This window comes from Pneumocystis jirovecii, assembly GCF_001477535.1.
Source record: "Pneumocystis jirovecii RU7 chromosome Unknown supercont1.5, whole genome shotgun sequence".
Lineage (NCBI taxonomy): Eukaryota > Fungi > Ascomycota > Pneumocystomycetes > Pneumocystales > Pneumocystaceae > Pneumocystis > Pneumocystis jirovecii.
This window is the reverse complement of record NW_017264779.1, coordinates 231,683-250,138: the sequence shown is the minus strand read 5'-3', so window position 1 is coordinate 250,138 and position 18,456 is coordinate 231,683. Positions and strand designations below refer to the sequence as shown.

The 18,456-nt window shown below is 25.6% G+C and overlaps 4 protein-coding genes across 4 annotated transcripts; 2 read left to right on the top strand and 2 right to left on the bottom strand.

The window, feature by feature from the left end:
- Positions 1-78: 78 nt before the first annotated feature.
- T551_01293 (proteasome regulatory particle lid subunit RPN6) lies at positions 79-1,618 on the bottom strand (the record flags this gene model as incomplete). The annotated part of the gene is made up of 7 exons (XM_018373556.1): positions 79-96; positions 142-301; positions 352-508; positions 560-704; positions 750-1,270; positions 1,314-1,396; positions 1,446-1,618. 7 exons carry the CDS (start codon positions 1,616-1,618, stop codon positions 79-81), a joined length of 1,257 nt encoding a protein of 418 aa, XP_018230210.1.
- A 583-nt stretch (positions 1,619-2,201) lies between these two features.
- Positions 2,202-11,161, top strand: T551_01292 (uncharacterized protein; the record flags this gene model as incomplete). The annotated part of the gene is made up of 29 exons (XM_018373555.1): positions 2,202-2,246; positions 2,289-2,973; positions 3,014-3,315; positions 3,356-3,505; positions 3,557-3,757; positions 3,797-3,871; positions 3,914-4,054; positions 4,099-4,298; positions 4,344-4,473; positions 4,522-4,768; positions 4,812-5,038; positions 5,082-5,705; positions 5,752-6,006; positions 6,125-6,364; positions 6,416-6,575; positions 6,615-6,879; positions 6,926-7,238; positions 7,280-7,651; positions 7,694-7,780; positions 7,828-8,131; positions 8,174-8,289; positions 8,336-8,515; positions 8,555-8,771; positions 8,814-9,091; positions 9,137-9,334; positions 9,378-9,834; positions 9,876-10,004; positions 10,043-10,841; positions 10,885-11,161. 29 exons carry the CDS (start codon positions 2,202-2,204, stop codon positions 11,159-11,161), a joined length of 7,674 nt encoding a protein of 2,557 aa, XP_018230209.1.
- A 176-nt stretch (positions 11,162-11,337) lies between these two features.
- T551_01291 (ssRNA exonuclease RAT1) lies at positions 11,338-15,266 on the bottom strand (the record flags this gene model as incomplete). The annotated part of the gene is made up of 11 exons (XM_018373554.1): positions 11,338-11,821; positions 11,866-12,005; positions 12,052-12,242; positions 12,287-12,405; positions 12,450-12,598; positions 12,644-12,698; positions 12,742-12,822; positions 12,865-13,348; positions 13,392-14,046; positions 14,087-14,619; positions 15,116-15,266. The coding sequence occupies 11 exons, from the start codon at positions 15,264-15,266 to the stop codon at positions 11,338-11,340; spliced, it is 3,042 nt and encodes a 1,013-aa protein (XP_018230208.1).
- Positions 15,267-15,319: 53 nt separating this feature from the next.
- Positions 15,320-18,424, top strand: T551_01290 (uncharacterized protein; the record flags this gene model as incomplete). Its single annotated transcript, XM_018373553.1, has 11 exons — positions 15,320-15,484; positions 15,533-15,700; positions 15,742-15,937; positions 15,988-16,355; positions 16,399-16,482; positions 16,527-16,809; positions 16,857-17,304; positions 17,348-17,520; positions 17,562-17,800; positions 17,843-18,178; positions 18,224-18,424. 11 exons carry the CDS (start codon positions 15,320-15,322, stop codon positions 18,422-18,424), a joined length of 2,661 nt encoding a protein of 886 aa, XP_018230207.1.
- Between the last annotated feature and the right edge of the window lie 32 nt (positions 18,425-18,456).

The following is an 18,456-nucleotide window of genomic DNA, read 5'->3' as shown; positions in this document are numbered from 1 at the left end:
TGACAAAATTATATATATGTATATATATAATATAAATGAAAAATATGTACAAAATAAGGTAAGACAATTTAATGTTTATTATAATAGCTTAGCAACCTAAGTTTTTTTAATTTTTTTAAAGAAAAAAATAAAAGAAATGACCTTTTCTTGAAGCAAATCAACCACTGTATTGAGATTTTTAATAGTATCTAATGCCGCATTATACGTTGCATCTTGTGCTGGTTCATCGAAGATAATTAAACATCCTGTACCTTGGTCAAGGATCCCGTGAAAAACTTTATCGAGAATCATTTGACTAAGTCTGGATTAAAAATGTAAGAGAATAAAAATTATAAACGTCGTAATACTTACTTTTCTTCTATTTTAGTGATACATATTCCTATTAACTTAGAAATGTGGGTTAATTCAACACGACTGAAAGGTTCGATGATTTTAGAAAGGTTTTGTTTTAAAAGCGTGTCATACAAGACAGTGAGGTGAGAATGAACAATAGGATCATCCTCTAGTTCTTTAAAAAGTTTTAATCTTTTTTGAGAAAATAAACAAGAATATTTTATACCATCTTTGAAATCAATTAGTGCTTTTTCGAAGTCTGCAAGAGATCGGTTTTGATGAGCTTGAGCTACTGCATTCATTGCATCCAGATCTCTCCCTGCATGCTTTTGAGAAACTTTTGTGTTAATAAAACTTTGAACATCACTGCTCTATATTTATATTAGAAGGATAGATAACAAAATAATGTGATATACTGCGTTAAGCATAATTTTACATAATAATAAATATTTAATAGTTGAGACAGCACGAGGATTAGAAGATGCAGAAAAGCCTTCATATGCTTCGTAAAAATAACTATATGCAGTATTATAATCTTTTTCTTCTGCATGAAGTATTCCGCTCTGGAGATCCAGTCCTGTTTGGATATGTGGAAGGCAATAAATTGCGTTTGCGCACGTTCTTGCTGATGTGAGAGACGCTCTTGCTTTTGGAATGTTTTTTATTGCATAATAGATTTGTGATTCAAGTAAATATACTTCTACAAGTTGGAATTTATCGTCAAGACGTTTAAGCTCAATCAAAAGGGTTTCTACAAGCTGTAATGCTTTTGTATATTGCTGTGCTTTTATGTAAAGTTCAACAATGTGTGTTTCGAGTGATAGTTTTAGAAATATTCTGTTATTCTTTTTCGCCCAATCAATCGTTTCTTTTGTTACATCTATCTGAAGATTTAGAGAACCTGGAACAGAAGAAAACAAATCGATTAATCTCCGTACTATAAAATAGTATTAAAAATGGTAAAGAAATCAAATTTATACCAATTTTTGCTGTTTTTGCTTTTGCGAAGTTTTTTAAAAATAGAAGACTTTCTTGAATTAGTTTCGCTAATTCGTCAAGTCGTCTGTACATTTTATTTGTTAGTATATTTACAACTAAAATGTATTACTTGCTTTTGATCTCTATACAGTTCCCCGAGTTTAATAAGTGCTTCTTCATGTTGTTTCATTTCTTTTTCATTGGTATTAAAATCTTTTTTTAATTGTTCAATTAGAAGCCGTTCTGCATATCCAAAGTCACCCTTTTCTTGTGCTTCTTGTGCTAAATATATGTTTTCCTCCTGCATATCTATATATCTATATATATCAAAGTCTATCTAAATATTTAGACTTGTTCTTAAATTTCGTTTTTCTATGTAACAACGGTTATTTAAAAATTTGGATAAGTTTTGAATATGAAATATATGAATGGTATGTTTGTTACATAAAAGGATTTTCTTTTACAAGACAGAATTGTATTTATTTTTTATGAAAAATATGTAACTTATAATTATTTGATAATTCTGTCTAAATAAATATTTTGGAGAGAGTGTTAAGAATGTTGAATAGATGTATTTTTTAAGTATATTAGATATTTAATAAGATAAAATTTTATGTTTGGTTAATTAAATGTCTTATTAATATATTCAATTTATAATTTTATATACTTTGTTCGATATCTTTTGGATATAATAAAAATACAGAAAAGTTATTTTTTTTTATTTTCTATTGTTATATGATATAATTAACTAGTTTAAGTTGTTGATTTTTGTAAAATTTATCATTTATTAAATTTGTTATTGATGATTCGATCTTTAGATGCAACTTTTAACGTTAACGGGTTAATACAGCTTGTAAAGTTGTAGAAACCGATAATCGAGTATGACTAAGATGAAAGATATAGATGAAATACTTGTTCAGAAGTTATGGGATGATGTTTTTTCTGAAATATTTTAATAAAAAGATTGACTATGATAGCTTCCTGTTGTTAATGGATCAGAGTGGAAGTTGTTTGAAAAAAATGTAAATATCCAACAGACTATTGAAACTATTATACAACTGTTTTCATTGCATTTTAATAAGATGTTTTCTATTCTTATAGGGCTTTTGAGAAAACTAAAAAAATTATCTACTGAAACACTTCCATTACATGCACAATCGATAGAACTTTTATATAGTCAGCTTGTTTTGTTGAGAATTATATCTATTTCTATTTCTAGGCGTTGGATGTTATCTGTAGATGTCAAGAAGTCTTTAGATTCTCCAAAATTTAGTGAATTTCCAAAGATTTGTCCGCTTCCGTCGTTAGATAGTTTTGATTTTTTGGATGAGTCGCTTGCAAAATACGTTTTTATGACTATTGTTTCCTATGAATATTTTCGCATTACTTCTTATTCTTTGGTTTCTTCTTTAATGGTTAACGCAATTGGTTTTGTTGAAAAAAAACGTGTAATTATTGATGATATTATTAAAGAAATTTCTCAACACGCAAGTCGTATTGTTTTTTATATTAGTGTTGCTAACTGGAATGTTGCATTTCAATTTTTTCAGGATATTTCACGAAAGAAATTGTTGAATATTGAAGAGGATTCTTTTCAGTATAATTTTTTTGTTCTTGAATGTTTTTGTCTTGATTATACGAGGATGACATCTATATTGCATGGTTATATATTTAAAGTAATTTTTAAAGCTAAATATTGTAGATTTAGTTCTTACGTTTCCTCGGATGCGAAAAAATTATCAAATTATGGTTGCAAATTCTTTAAGAATTGGTATTTGGAATTGGATTCACAATTTTCCAGCAGAATTCACTTCTTTACATAAAAAACAAAGAGGAATGTCTAATGCAACATTACAGATTTTTGATATTATATATGGATGTTCTATTAGTCAGAAAAGAAAAGAGATATTTTGGCCTTTGAATATGATACTTTTAATTATTTGTCCGGATATATTCAATGAAGAATTTGAAATACTTAAAAAATTACCTGTTTTTCAAAAAAAGGTTTATAATTTTTATAATCTTTTTTTAATAATATTTCTAGTTATTTTTTTTAGATGATTTAAAAAGGGCTTTGGATTCCCCAAAAACTTTTCCTGTGGCTATTAATTGTTATATTGATTTTCTGAAGGCTATATCTTTTGCTCCGCCTTTAATTTCTTTAAGAAAATTTACCCCTAAAATTGAGCAGGAAGTATATGTAATATATTTAATATTTTATCTTTGGATTAATTAAATATTGCAGAATAGAATTTTTGAAAATATTTTGTTTCGCAATGAAGAATCTGTTATTAGTAAACAAAATTTTGTTGATGCATTTGTGTCTCTTTTTGTTTTGGATATAAAACATTTTGTAGAGAAAATGCTTAAGCAGTTTTTTGATTCAAAAGCTATATTATTTAATCAGTTAATATTTGTTAAAGGGTGTTATGATATAGTTTTTAAAGTATTACTTTGTTTTTATATATGATCTAATTTATATTAGTATAAATGCTTTCCTTGGATTCCTTTTGTAAAATTATATCCTAAGCTAATTATTCACCTTGAATTTATTTTAAAGGTTTTTGGTATTAAATATAGTTAATTAAAGCTTATTTTTTAGGAATTGTTAATTATATTTAAAAATTCTGATTATATCTATAATGTTTTGCAGAAATCAAAAAGGAATATAGAAGGAAATGAATTAATAGATATGTTTATTTTTATTTTAAATATTTGGAAATCAGATCCAGAAATATTACAAGTAGAATCATTTTAATATTGTGATTAAAATTGATTTTTTTTCAGATTATGGATGCTCAATCTGAAAATGAAGACATTTTAAGTACATTTTCTTTTATTTTTTCTCAGTCTATGGATAATATATCTCCTTTGATTATTAATTCGGTTGTAAAATTTATTCTTTATCTATACTCTGATCCTGATTTATTTCTTTGGAAAAATCTTTCTGACTCTTCTGAAGGGCCCAAAAAATTTTGGATATTTACGTATGTATTATATGATAATAAGTAAATAAACAATAACGGCTTTAGATCGCATTTGATGCTGTCTATTATAGGGAAATTATTGGATGTAGAAAGTTCTAGTAATTCTATTAAGTTTTTTATTGAAGCTTTTACTAATTTAATCCACTATTTAATTAGACTTTTGGATGTATATCAGGTATTATATATATTTACTCGTTTATTTTTAACTTGATTTATAATGAAGATGTTTAAATCTGTTTCTAAATTGGATATTGTGGAATGTATTTCGCTTAATGTTGTTGCCGAAATGGCGTTTTTGGTACTTTTGTGTTCATCAAGTACAGAAATATATTTAATGTCTGTAAAAGCTTTTGGATTTTTTTTTTCTCATTATCAGTCGTTAAGCTTAGATTTTTCAGATCATTTGGAAATATCTTTTAACAGTAACTTTTCTCTTTATAGTGAGTTTATTCTTGAGATTTTTCCTATGAGTATACAAAATATTTTTTATGATTTATTATAATTTTATTTAAGGTCGTGATGTTTTTCAGAAAAGTCTTAGAATGCTTTTAAAGTCTAAGATTAAAGCTACATCAGGAGTTATTATGACATGGGATGAAATGTTGAAAAGATGGGCTATGCTACTAAATATAATTATTGATATACCTGGTGATCGAGTTGATTTTTTATATCATAAAAAGTTTAATATCTCAAAAAAGAAGTCGAAAACAGAAATAAAGAGGTTTAGAGAGAATATAGAGGTAAAGTTGTTTCTCTGTTATTATATTGTCTTATTATTGTAAGGAAAATATTATAGAATGGCAAAACTATACGGGATTTCTTGTTGCTTTAAGTGCATGTTGTTTAGATTATGCAACAACTAGTAAATATTTTCTGCCTAATAATGGTCTTTTTTCTATAACAAAAGGTATTTCGGGTTTAAATGAACTTGAAAAAGTTATTATGCAATTTTTTGAGGAATTAGTAAGTTTACTATCATCTAGCTCAGCTATAGTTCGTGAGAGTGTTCGTGTAATATTGGGGTCTGATTTAAATCAAAAACTATATATAATTTTATTTCATTCTTTTGAAAGCACAATTAAAAGTTTTTTTGATCTCAAAGGCGGAATTATTAAAAATGAAAAGAATATTATTTTTATAGAACAAGTAATAATATTACTCAAAGATATTTTGGACAAATTGGACAAATCTCTTGATATATATTTTTTTTTTGATTTTTTTTGTCTTATTTTATATATTGCTCGTTATCTTGATTTTTTGGAAAAGAATTTAGCATGTTTGGAAATTCGTGTTAAATTTTGTTATTTATGTGAAACCATAATACTAAGGGATTTGAGCTTTCAAAAAGAGTTTAAAAGAAGAAATAGTATCTTGACAATTATATATAATTGGATTTCCGATTCTTTGGTTAGTAATATATTATTTATTTGTTTATTGATAAATATAATTATAGAAAGTAAATGATGATGTGTTTTTATTAAATGAATTTTATGAATCTGATAAATTACAAAAAAAATTGGATTTAAATTGTATAAAAATTATATCTCAGCTTTTATATAAGCTTCCTTTTTATTCTTTAAATTTATTAGATGTTAATGATATTGAGTCGCATGATGTATTATTTCATACTTATTTTAATTTTTTTAAAAATTTACTACTGAAATGTAAATTCGTTAAGGTATGTTTTTATGATTTATTTGATATCTTTGTAAGATTTTTAGATGAAAGATTTTGATTTTTCTTTTTGTAAGGAAAATTCTGGAATTGAGTTATTATTATCTAAAGTAACTGAAGTTTAGTATATATTTAATATTAATATTTTTTAGTCAAAGGAATTTTTAAATGAATTAACATTATTATGGGATTTTATTATTTTAGGTTTATCTAATTTATTGTTTTCAAATATGAAATATGTTTTAAAATATTACATACATATGTGTTATTGTGATAATATAATTATAAGAAGTGCGTTTATTCGAATATTAACTATGTCTTTTAAACAAGATATAAAATTAGGAAATCTTTTGGAAGATACTGATAAAGACAAATATTGGAGAATGACTGAAGTATTATTTTAATTGTTTTTGATACTTATAAATTATTATTAATATCAATAGTTTTTATTGAAAAATCCAAGATTTACTATGGTTCTTTGTGATATATGTCCTTCTGTTCAAATCAATCACTTAGCATCTAGTTTATATCGAATATTTTCCTCGAAAGGGAAAGGGTTGTATCTACTTGAAATGTTAATAGAAAAAGAAGTTATGGAAACAAGTATGTTTGTATCAGTATAATTGTTTCTTATTATTGTAGGATCTGAATCTGAACTTTTTCGAAGAAATAGTATAGTTAGTAAAATGCTTTCTGTATCTGCTCGAATAGAGGGTTCTAGGTATATTAATGAAGTATTTAAACCTTTATTGCAAAAAGTTTTGCAAAATCCAGATATTTTTTGTTTAGAGCTTGATCCTTCTAAAATTGAATCGAAAGAGAAATTAAATGATAATATTTCTTCTTTGAAATCCATAGTAGGTTCATTCTTGGATGCTATATGTTCTTCAGTTGTTGAAATTCCAAGGTATTTCTTCTCATTGATTAATCTGATTATCTAAATTGTTTTTAAGAGCAATTAAGAGAATATGTCATTGTATTGTTACATACGTTTCTAGGAAATTTCCTGATTTTTGTTATATATCTGTTGGTGGATTTATATTTCTTCGTTTTTTATGTCCTATAATTCTTTCTCCTGAATCTGAAAATATATATTTTGAATCTGCATTGAAAGATAATCGTCGTGGATTGTTGTTGATTGCAAAAGTTATTCAAAATCTTGCTAATAATGTTGTTTTTGGTGAAAAAGAGTCTTATATGATTGTTTTGAATGATTTTTTAGAGGAAAATTTATATCGTGTGACTGAGTTCCTTAAAAATATATCTGTAGAATAATAATTTAATAAAATATTACTAATTCTTTATAGTTGGTACCAGAAAGTGATGAATTAGGGTCTTTGTTAGTAATGTCTTTTCAATATGATTATTCATATATACATTCTTTCTTGGTTGAATATAACGATTTGATTCGTACGGGTTTAATGATTGATAAACGCAATATATTTGATCATTATTGTCATGATTCTATTCAGGAAACAAAAGGTTTGTTTGATGAATTTGGGAAAATTTTGGATTTTCTGGGATTGCCTCTTCAACGTTTTTGTTTTAAAATATCATCGAATTATATTTTGTTTGATATGTCTAATATGGTTTTTGAAAAGTTTATGGAAAAAAATTCTATTAGAAATATAAAGTCAATTAGTGGTTTTGAATTAATACGTCAAGGAGGTGTTTCAAGAGTAGTTATTATTTTTCTGTTTTTATTTCTCTTATAATTTTAGGATAAACGACCTATCCTTTATTTGTCTTTGAGAAAGTTTAATGCTACTTATGATAATTTTGAGTACATTGTATACTATTTTTTAAAGGTAAATGAACTTGAAATAATATTTTATATTTAATATTTTTTTTATAGACTGTTCAAAATGTTTGGGATAATTCTTTCGAAGTTATGGTTGATAGCACTGAATATAATATGTCTGGAGAAAATGCTTTTCAGTTATTTCAGATTATTATATTATTATTGCCTCATCAAGCTTTTAGTAATTGTTCAGTAATTTATTTTTTGAATCTTAGTACTTATCTTCGAAGAAAGTTGCAAAATTCGTTCGAAAGGATTATTAGTTTGTTTAAATTTTCAAAAATATTATTTTTATTTAGTAAAGAAGAGTTAGAGATTTATGCTAATTTAGAGGACTTTAGTCTTTCTAAAGAAACTGGTAAGATGTTCTTTTTAAAAATATAGTCGATTTAATATGTAGTTTCTTTTTTTAATGATACTTTTTCTACTTTTCATTCAATTATTCGTCATGTATATTATGAATCTTGGATTGATGTATCGATTAAAATAGGGTATAAATATATTCAAATATTTACTGTATGTTTTAGTTTTAAAATTTTGTTATTATTCTGATAAAAATAAGGATGAAAAATATGATATCTTTCATAGTATATCGTCCTATATTAGTGATATATATCATATTTCTGAAATTGATATAAATATTTTTGTTGATTCAACTGAAAAAAATATTTTTTTTTTCAGATTAAATCATGAAAATGCTTCTATTTTGTTTGGTGGAGCAAAAAGATATTCAATTGTAAAGGTTATTTGAATACTTTTTTGTCATAGTTTGATTTTTTAGGCAGTTAAAAAATCGAAAGCGAACTATTTATCTTTATATAAGAATTGCTTAGATAGTAATCTTTATCCGAAGGATATTCAGGGTCGATTGCTTAATATAGTACTTTTGAATTCAGTGAACAAAGATGATGAACTTCGTTCTTCTAGTTATGTTTTTTTTTGTCTTTTAGGACAATTATTTCATTTCGATTTAGGATTGAATTATTTAAATTTAGGGGGTAAGTTTCTTGGTTGTTTTAAGATATATTTTTATATTTAAGATATTTTTGTACCAAGAAATAATGATTATCATATTATTTTTCTTAGTGAAAAGTTATCTTTTTTAGAACCTCAATTGACATTGCAGTTTTTGGATGAATTTTGCTCTACTTTTTCACTTTATTCTTCAATTGAAAAGCATTATTCTTTGTTGTATATTTCATCTTGGCTTAATAATTTTGAAAAAGTTTTGCTTGATGGATATAAAAGTGTTAATTTCTTGGAAAAAGTTCGTCAAATAATTCGACTATTTATAGATTTTTCTTTAAGAAATCAAGAAGTATTTTTAATTATTTTATTTTATCGTTTTTTGAGAATATTTTAGTTTTTAAGACTTATTGATATTTCAATATGGTCAGTTTTAGGGAAAATACATAAAATTTTTGATATTGTTATTGATGAATTAGTTTTTTATGGTATTACATTTGGGTATGGGACTCCACAATATGAGCTTATATTACATATATGTATGGCTATGCAGTCGGTATGTTTAAAAAGTAAAATACTTATTAGAATAAGGAAGGTATTTTTACAGTATTTATTTTTAATAAATGCTTATTTTATAGGCATTAGTTAGATCTTCTCTCGAATTTGCTTATTCTTTAGTTAAATGTGAAGTTTGGTTAGAAATATCTATTTTAATTCATATGTTTTTAATTTTTTCATTTACAAATCATCAAGCACTATTTCATTTGCCTGATATTTTTTATGTGGTATCTTTGACCTTAAAAAATGGTTCGAATTTTGAAACTTCAATTATATACAATTTTTTTATAAGCAGTATTCACTCTTTTTGTATATTTTTGCCTATTGATAAACAGAACCTTTTTAAGCTAAAGATGTTATTTGATGAGTTTCAAACATCTAAATTTCAATTTCTTTTTGGTCTTGATTTTAGAACTAATAAATCAGATAATCAGAATAATGTATTTTATGGTTTATCTGATATATCGGATCTTAGAGCTTTTGAGGCTTTAATTTTGTTATTATTGGATAGTTTTAATTATATTGCTCCATTAGAAGGTTATATTTCTGAAATTATGTTTTTTATTTAATTGGTTTAGATATTGCTAATTTTTGGAGAAGTCGTTGGATGAGTCTTGTTTCTAGTATAGCATTCGGAGAAAATATTGCTATACAGACCAGAGCTATGATTTCTTTAGGTTGTTTAGCGAATGATAAAATTTCAGATGGTATTTAAAAAAATATATTTCTTTTCTAAATATTTTAGATATTATGCGTCAGGTGTTTTTTGTTTTAAATAAATCTTTAGTAGAATATACGGAAAACAATATTTTATTGTCTGTAAGTGTATTGATGTGTCTTTCAAGGATGATGCAAAATATGTCCATTTATTCAAAATATTATCAAATTATATTTTGGCTTTCTGTTTCTATAATTCAAATTGAAGATATAAATCTTTTCGGTCCTGCAGCTTTACTAATGCAATCATCTATAAGGGCTATGAACAAAAATAAATATTTTAGCAAGAACTCTATTTCTTTTGTTTTATTGTCATCTATGACTTCTTATGCAGATATTACAAAACAATTAAATGAAAATTTTGGTATTTGCTTTGGTATTAATTTTCCTTTTAGTATTGTTATTATCTTGTTAAAGGGTTTGCGAAAATCTTCAACTAGATCAATTACAATGGACTTATTGATGTCTTTTTTGGAAGTTACAGTAGATTTTTTAAAGACTACTAATTATATGAAAATGGATATTTTAAGTACTGATGTTTTAGCATTTATTATTCCATTACTTCTTGTTTCACAAAATATAGTAGAAATGAGAAAATTATTGTCTTTTATTGGTATAAATGACGTTGAGTCAAAGTTTCATGAAATATCAGATATTTCATCAATTTTATATACTAAATTTGAAATTTCTGATAATATGATTGCGTTATTATTTCTTTCTATAATTATGGAAATGCTTAATTCAGTTGATAATGAGCATGAACAGGTTGTACTATATAGTATTTTAATTGAAGCATCTGTTGCAATACCTGAAACCTTTCGGTTAATGTAAGGATATTGTATTGGTTTTTATTTTATTAATTTAATTTAGTTGTGATGAGTTAAAATATAGATCAAGTATTATTATGAATACTACTCAAAATCCTTCTGTTTTAAGTATAGTTCAAAGGCTCTATCTTATTATTGTGTCAAATTCTTATTATAATGTTACAGGGGCTTCTATACAGTCACGCATATTATTATTAGAAGATCTTAATTTCTCTGGATTGAAGAATTGTTGTTATTTTTCTAGCTTAACTGAAAATGATACAAAAAAACGTTTAAACCTTGTTGAACAGTTAATTACTACTATGATTAATGATTATTAAGTTTTTGTATATTATAAATTTTTAAATATCTACCTATATCCTATGATCTAGTGTTTAGTATTTTGTTTTTCAATTAAATTTATCTGAATTAAAAGATTTTATCACTATGTTGTATTGTTTGTTTTTGATTTCTTCGTATTTATATAAAAATGGCTATTTTTGATTATTTTATTGAGTTATTGGTAATGATGATTATAAGGATATGTATTTGAATAATTTGATGGAAACTCTAAGTAGTTTTTATAGCTATCAGATTTTGCTGAATAGTTTCTAAGCCATGGTGATTTATTCTGGTTTATTTCATTATGATAATTTGGATAATGTAATGGACTTTTTTTTTGAGAAGTGTCATGATATTTTTGATGATTATAGATATTAAAATTGTAGTAATGTTCTTTCCTTTCATTTTGATTATGAAAAGATATAGTACTAGGATTTGGGTTGACATTAGTTTCTGGTGTTTTACACTGTTTTGAAAAAATATTGTTTAAATTTATATATCCAGAAAAATGCTGTGAAGAATTATTTTTTTGCGGATTTGATAATCCTAAATGAACTAGTCGTATATCATTAATGTCTAAATGTCTTTTATTAAGTTTTACGCCACGTAAAAGCATTGACTTATGAATATTTGAAGATTTAGATATTTTGTAAATAAGACTAAATTAACTATATTAATTTTATTTTTAATTTTATAATTTTACCTTAATGATCTATCATTTTCAACATCTGGAAAAGATACTTTTGTTAAAGGACTAAATATTGTGCTATTTGGGATCCAATTTTCATCTTGTAAAACAATACCTGAGAGGCCATTACTTAATTTTGTATTTAGTTTAATAGACTAAAGAATATTATGAGAAAAAAATAATTATAGGAATTGAAAAAACCTTTTCAGAGTCCTTTTTCTTACTACATAAAGATAGAATTAAGTTATCGTATAAGGCATTCCCTTCTGATATAAAAAGAGTATCATTTCCTATAGTATTTCGGGATTTTTCCTCTTCTGATAGTTGTGGATATACTTTCTCAATAGCTTTAAGGAGTCTTTTTTCGTCAATAAAAGGAAGTAAAACAACTCCTTTCCTAAATTAGCATATGAAATGATTTTATAAAGCAATAAACCTTGCCATGAAAACTTTTTTCCATTCATGTCAATAGGGAATTCTTTTGGGTAAAAATCAATAATTTCAGAATGTTCTTCTATCATAAGAGATTGTAATGGTCTTGGAAGGCTATCTTTGCTTTTTAATATTAGATTTTTTGAAATATTATTCTTAAAAGATACCTAGCAGAAGGAAGAACACCCATTAGTTGTTCATAAGGTAGAAAAGGCTTTCCGAGTTCAAACTGAATATTTAAAGATGATATATTTTTGAAATCAGATGCAAAAGGTGCATAATGATACGGATAATACCATTTCCACGATGGACAGCCCTTAGTATTTATTAATACTTTGATTTAAATTAATAATACCTTTACTTGATAATAATATAGTAATACCCAGCAAGTTCCTTCTATATAATATTCGACAATTCTAGATATAAATATATCATTTCACAAGCCCAAAAGAAAATTACCTTCTACGAGACTCTATATCTAATTCTGAAATATGAAATTTTTGTTCATAATATCTTTTTTGAAAGCCTGGTTCCCAAAGGCTAATAAATTAATCTTATAAATAAGTAAAATAAAGGAAATACCGAACAGTATCTTGTACATTATCTGGATTATTATCATGCGCTGAGTTTTGTTTTGAAATATCATCTAATGTATCTGCTTTACGTTTTCCAAGAATAGATGATTTTGTACTAACAGCACAATTTTGGTAATTGTATGATTTTTTTACAATAGAACTTATTTCTTGAGTTTCTTCTGAATTATCGTTATTTATTTCTTTTAATAGTTGTATTGCATTTTTATTTGTATTATTGGCTAATTTTAAATTTTTTCTATTAAGGACTGCATTTCTATTTGTTATTGTAATCATTTTCACATCTTCTTTGTTTGAAGGCATTATTAGATCGTTTGGTAAATAAGGTATATATTTGGAGCTAGATAATTCTGTATTTCCAGAATTAGCATTATATAAAAGAGTTTTTTCTTGTGACGTTTTTTTATAATGTTGAGAAGAAATGTTTTTGTCTATTTTTCTTCGTTTATTCGATTCATTTAACCGCTCTTCTGCTTTTTCAATTTAATTAATGAAAAGAATTAAAAATATGTTTACTTTCGTGTCTTTTACGAAATATGTGATCTTCTTGCTGACCTAATGCTTGAAGAATGATTTCGGCTCGTTTTAAGTCTATTTTTCCATCCATAGTTAAATAGCCTCCCATTTCATGAAGTTTTTCCTTCCATATATTTCCTAAGGTTTCAATTGCCCCTTCGTGTATATCTAAACTTGGTAAATGTGGCAAAAAATCATTTCCTACAAAAAAACATAGGCAGACCCAATCATCTATAGCACGTTCAAGGTCAAATTGAAAAGAAGTATTTGGAATATTAAGTTCCGCTTCTAAATATTCTCTCAAAATATCAATACGAAGCCAAATAAAAGGTTTTAGGAAAGAATGGTTTGGTTTTTCTTCAACTATTTCATCTTTTTTTTTAACACCAGTGCATTCTCTTGCAAAATGACCGATTTGACCACAAATATGACAACCTTTTGAATTAGCATCCTGAAAAAAAACGTCTTCTCTCAAAACTCGAAAATGAGGCTCATGAGTAGCAAGTCCAAGCATAATAAGATCAGCATCTAACCCATATATAACATGTTGAGTATTAGGATCGTATCCTGGACTACATCTTTGACTTCTTATAAATTCCATAATCTTGTGTTCTCCTTCTCCAGGAACGCTAGCATCTGAAACAATTACTTTCAACTATAGAGTTAATTTAAATTATTAAATAATTGAAACATACATTTTTCCATGCAACATCCGAATTGATTTTATAAATAATCCAATATCTTAAAGATTTTGCTAAAGCATCCATAAAGGGTGTCCCTGGTGTTATGACATTGCTATCCCATGCTTTCTTCTTTTCTAAAGTTTCATCTATAGATTTTCCTGAGGCTTTTAAAAGTTTTAAAAATTCTTCTAAGTCAGATGCTTTCTTTTCTGCATCTTGGGCAGCTCGAAATCTTCTTGACCTTTGTTGATTCATTTTAGCTCTTGGTGCTACACCATCAAGTGCTATCATTAAAAGTTTCCTAGGCCTAACCATATTGATGATTCTTTCTGTATACTTAAATATTTCAAGCATCATTTCATCCTCATTTGTGGGTGCTGGTTTATCTTCCGGATGGGTGCAAGGATGAACTATACCATTCATATCAAGATAAAGATTATCAAACTCTGTGCCATTTGGATTCGGATGAGATAGTGATGGATAAATTAAAGTTCCATCAACATCTATAGGTTTTTCTTCTATAACTTGCGTTATTATTTTTGGATCTAGGTTTTATGAGATGAAAATAATAAAATTGAAGGCCTAATTACATTTTTTTGATAGATGACGGAAAAGTGCAGGAACTCCTGTTCAATAGTCAATTTATAATTTTCTTTTTAAGATTATGTTAATTTACCCATTATAAATGATTTTGAATTTGTTTTTAAAATTTAAAAAAAATGGATTTTCTTTAAAACTGAAGAATTATTAGTTTATGTATATATACATATATGGAAGAGAAATTATATAATTACTATTTGAATATTTCAGAGTTGTTTTAAAGTATGAATAAAAAATAGAAATACAGATGGACTTCGTAAATAATATAATTTTATCGAATTCTTAGATGAATTTAGAGCTCATTGAAATTTTGAATTTAAATCTGTTCTTTATTAGAATAAAAGTATATAAAAAACACATTTTTGATATAGAATATAATATAAAAATCAGAATTTTTATAAAAGGTAGCTATTTTTTTCAACATGGCGCATGTTTATAAACATGGTATTAAGCCAAATGTCTCTAAGACATCATATATTATGCTTATATGACTATATCTAAGTTCTAAGTATAAAATTACCTTTTTTAATAATTTTATTATGTTAAAAATTTCTTCAACGATATTCGAAAACTTCGATTGAATTTGAATCATTAAATATTAATAATTATGAATTATTCTCTATATTATAGGACTGTATTTATCTGATGGACTTTTTATTTAAAGGATACAATTTTTTCCCTCAACCAAAGCAACAAATTGCTGAAGAAACGATTATGAAATTATGTGATAGGTTAGAACATGCAACATTACTCGAAGATAGAAGGGCAGCTGTTCTTGGATTAAAAGGATTTAGTAGGGAGTATCCTGAAGTTTTATTGTATTTAATGAGTTCGTAATTGTTTAATATAAAGTTTTAGGCTGTCATTGTGGGGAGTTTGAAAGGATTAATTCAAAGTTTGTTACAGGATAGGCATGATTGTGATATACTGAGAATTACTCTTGAAACAATTGTTATTTTGTTTAATAATCGTAATTCCATCGGTAATGATGATACGTCTCTTTGGCTTGCTGATGAATTTGTTCTTGTATGTATAAATTTTTAAAAGATATATTTAATAATATTTAGAAAAATGAGAATTTTGAAATCCTTTTAGATATATTAAAAGAAAGCGATTTTTATATTCGTCTTTATTCTGTCAAAATTGTATCATTTATTATTAAATATCGTTTGATTCAAGTTCAAGAGTGTATATTTTTAAGTCCTATTGGAATATCTCGAGTAATTTCTCTTCTTGATGATAAAAGAGATATTATTAGAAATGGTATTAATTGTTTCTATACATATTTATATTCACATTATTTTTTGTTTTAGAGTCTATTTTACTTTTGATTGCTATTTCTAATGATAATATCGAATTACAAAAAAGGGCAGTTTTTGAAAATGTATTTGACCGTATTTTAGCTATTATGCAATATGAGGGAGGTTTTTTGTATGGGAATATGATTATTTCTGATTGTTTAATTTTACTACAAAATCTTGTTCGTTATAATTCTAGTAATCAAAATTGGTTTCGGGAAATGGGGCTTTTTAGTAAAATAAAAAGTTTTTTAGACGATGTTTTGAGTAAAGAAGAAACAAATGTGTTGTGGGATAAACAAAAACTTGTTAATGTTGCAAGTATTTTAGAATTCATAAGATTATTTGTTCCTAAAGAAACTTTGGGAAATACTCTTAATCAGGTATTAAAATAAATCATTGTTTTCTTATTCTTAGATTTTTTAGATTGCTATTCTTAAAGAAGGTGTTTTTATTAAGATAATAGAGCTTTCTTTTTCATCTGATATACCATCTATGCTTCAAGCAGAGGTAAATTGTCTTTTTATTTTTGAAGTTTGTTAAATAATATTAAGGCAGTGAAGACATGTAGTTACCTTATTAAAGGTAATATAGATAGTCAGAATTTTTTTTCAAAAAGTTTTTTATCTTTGAATAACATACAGTTTTCAGTAGATTCTGAATATAATGTTGTACAACATTTATTTTTTATTGCACTTTCACCTTTAGAGTCTAAATTTTCTTTAAAGTTAGCTAGTTGTTATTGTTTTCAGTCTTATATTTCATCTGATCCATCAAAACGAATTGATATTTTAATTTATGTTATTGACATGTTTAAAAAGAATGATTATTCAGAATGTTTGTTCTTTATATATATATATATATTAAGAATTAATGATATATAGCTCGTTTTTATAATCCTTTAAGTGTTATTTTGATGTTTAATGCAACACAAAAATTTAGTTCATTTGAAATTTGGTTTTCATGTATTATCTTGATGCATATTATTGAAGAAAATCTTGAAGCAAAAAAGTTAATTAGGGAAATTGTTGTAGGTGATCCTGCTTTAGGAGAGGAGCCTGTTTCATGTATTCAAATAATATCAGCGAATTTAGTTAGTTCTTTAGGTTACCCGTCTGAATATAGAGCAAGTGTCGCATATTTAATGTTATTGGTATTTTGGCTTTTTGAGGACGATAAATCTATTTCTGAATTCCTTAATGAAGGAAGTACTGTTCAATATTTGATCTCAGTTTTGCAGAATTCAAAAATAGGGATAATATTGCAAGGTCTTGCTGCTACTCTTTTGGCGATTGCATACCATTTTACAGATGAATTGTCACCTATATCTAGGTAATATATATTTTGTTATTTTTTGAATGCTAATTGTTTGTAGAGGGTCATTAAAACTTCTTATTGATCGTATTGGTCGTGATTCTTTTGTTAATCGAATTATTCAATTTAAAGAGCATCTTCTCTTAAAAGATTATATATCACTGGATTATAAAGAGAATACAGATGATATATATATTGAAGATACATTTATTAGTTTTTTTAAAGACAATTATGGTTTTTATGACTTTTTAAGTGTTACGCCTCTAATTTTTTAGGAATAATTCGAAAAGCTATAGATAAGGGTCCACATTTATCACTTCAGATTAAAAAAATTAACATTAAAAATCAGGAATTATTTGAGAATAATGTTTTTTTAGCTGAAGAGCTTGAAAAGAAAAGGGTTGAGTTATTAGTATTGCAGGAAGAAAAAGAAAATTATATTCAAGAACAAAATTTAAAAATTAGGAATATTATGGCTGATTTAGAAATAGAAAAAAAAAATTCTGATAATATGGTATGAAAAACTATTAATATTAATTTGATTGATAAGATTCAGGAAAATGAATTTATTCGGAAAAATGATAATCTTGATTTTAGCTTAAAAAAGTCTCAAAATGAACTTGAGAAACTATCACTTGAGAATCAGGAGCTTTTTCTATCTTTAAAAAACACAGAGAAAGAGTTGGCTAATATTGTTGGATTGAGAAAAAAAGACAATGAAGATTTTAATATTGTTTTTAACGAACTTAAAAAAGATCTTGGGAATTATCGTGAAATATTTTCTGAGGTTTTGGATTTAAGATCTTTTAGAGATTCATTGCAATCTCAATTATTTCAAGAAAAAATGTCTCTACAGTCTTGTAAGAATGACTTATCGCAACTACAGATTAAAGTTAGTTGGTTTTTTTTATGAAGTTGGTTTGATAATATTTTATAGGAGCGTAAATTAATGAATGAAATATTGGAATTAAAGGATCAAAAAAATGAGCTTGAAAAAAATTTTAAAGAAGCTGATGAATCATGGTTATTAGTAATAGAAGAGCTTGAAAAGAAAAGAAAAAGAGATAAATGTCGTTTAAGAGAGTTAGGTGATATTGTATCAGAAACTGATGATGAAAATGAAAATAATGAAGAATAAAAATATAGATATAAGGAAAAGATGTATTTAGA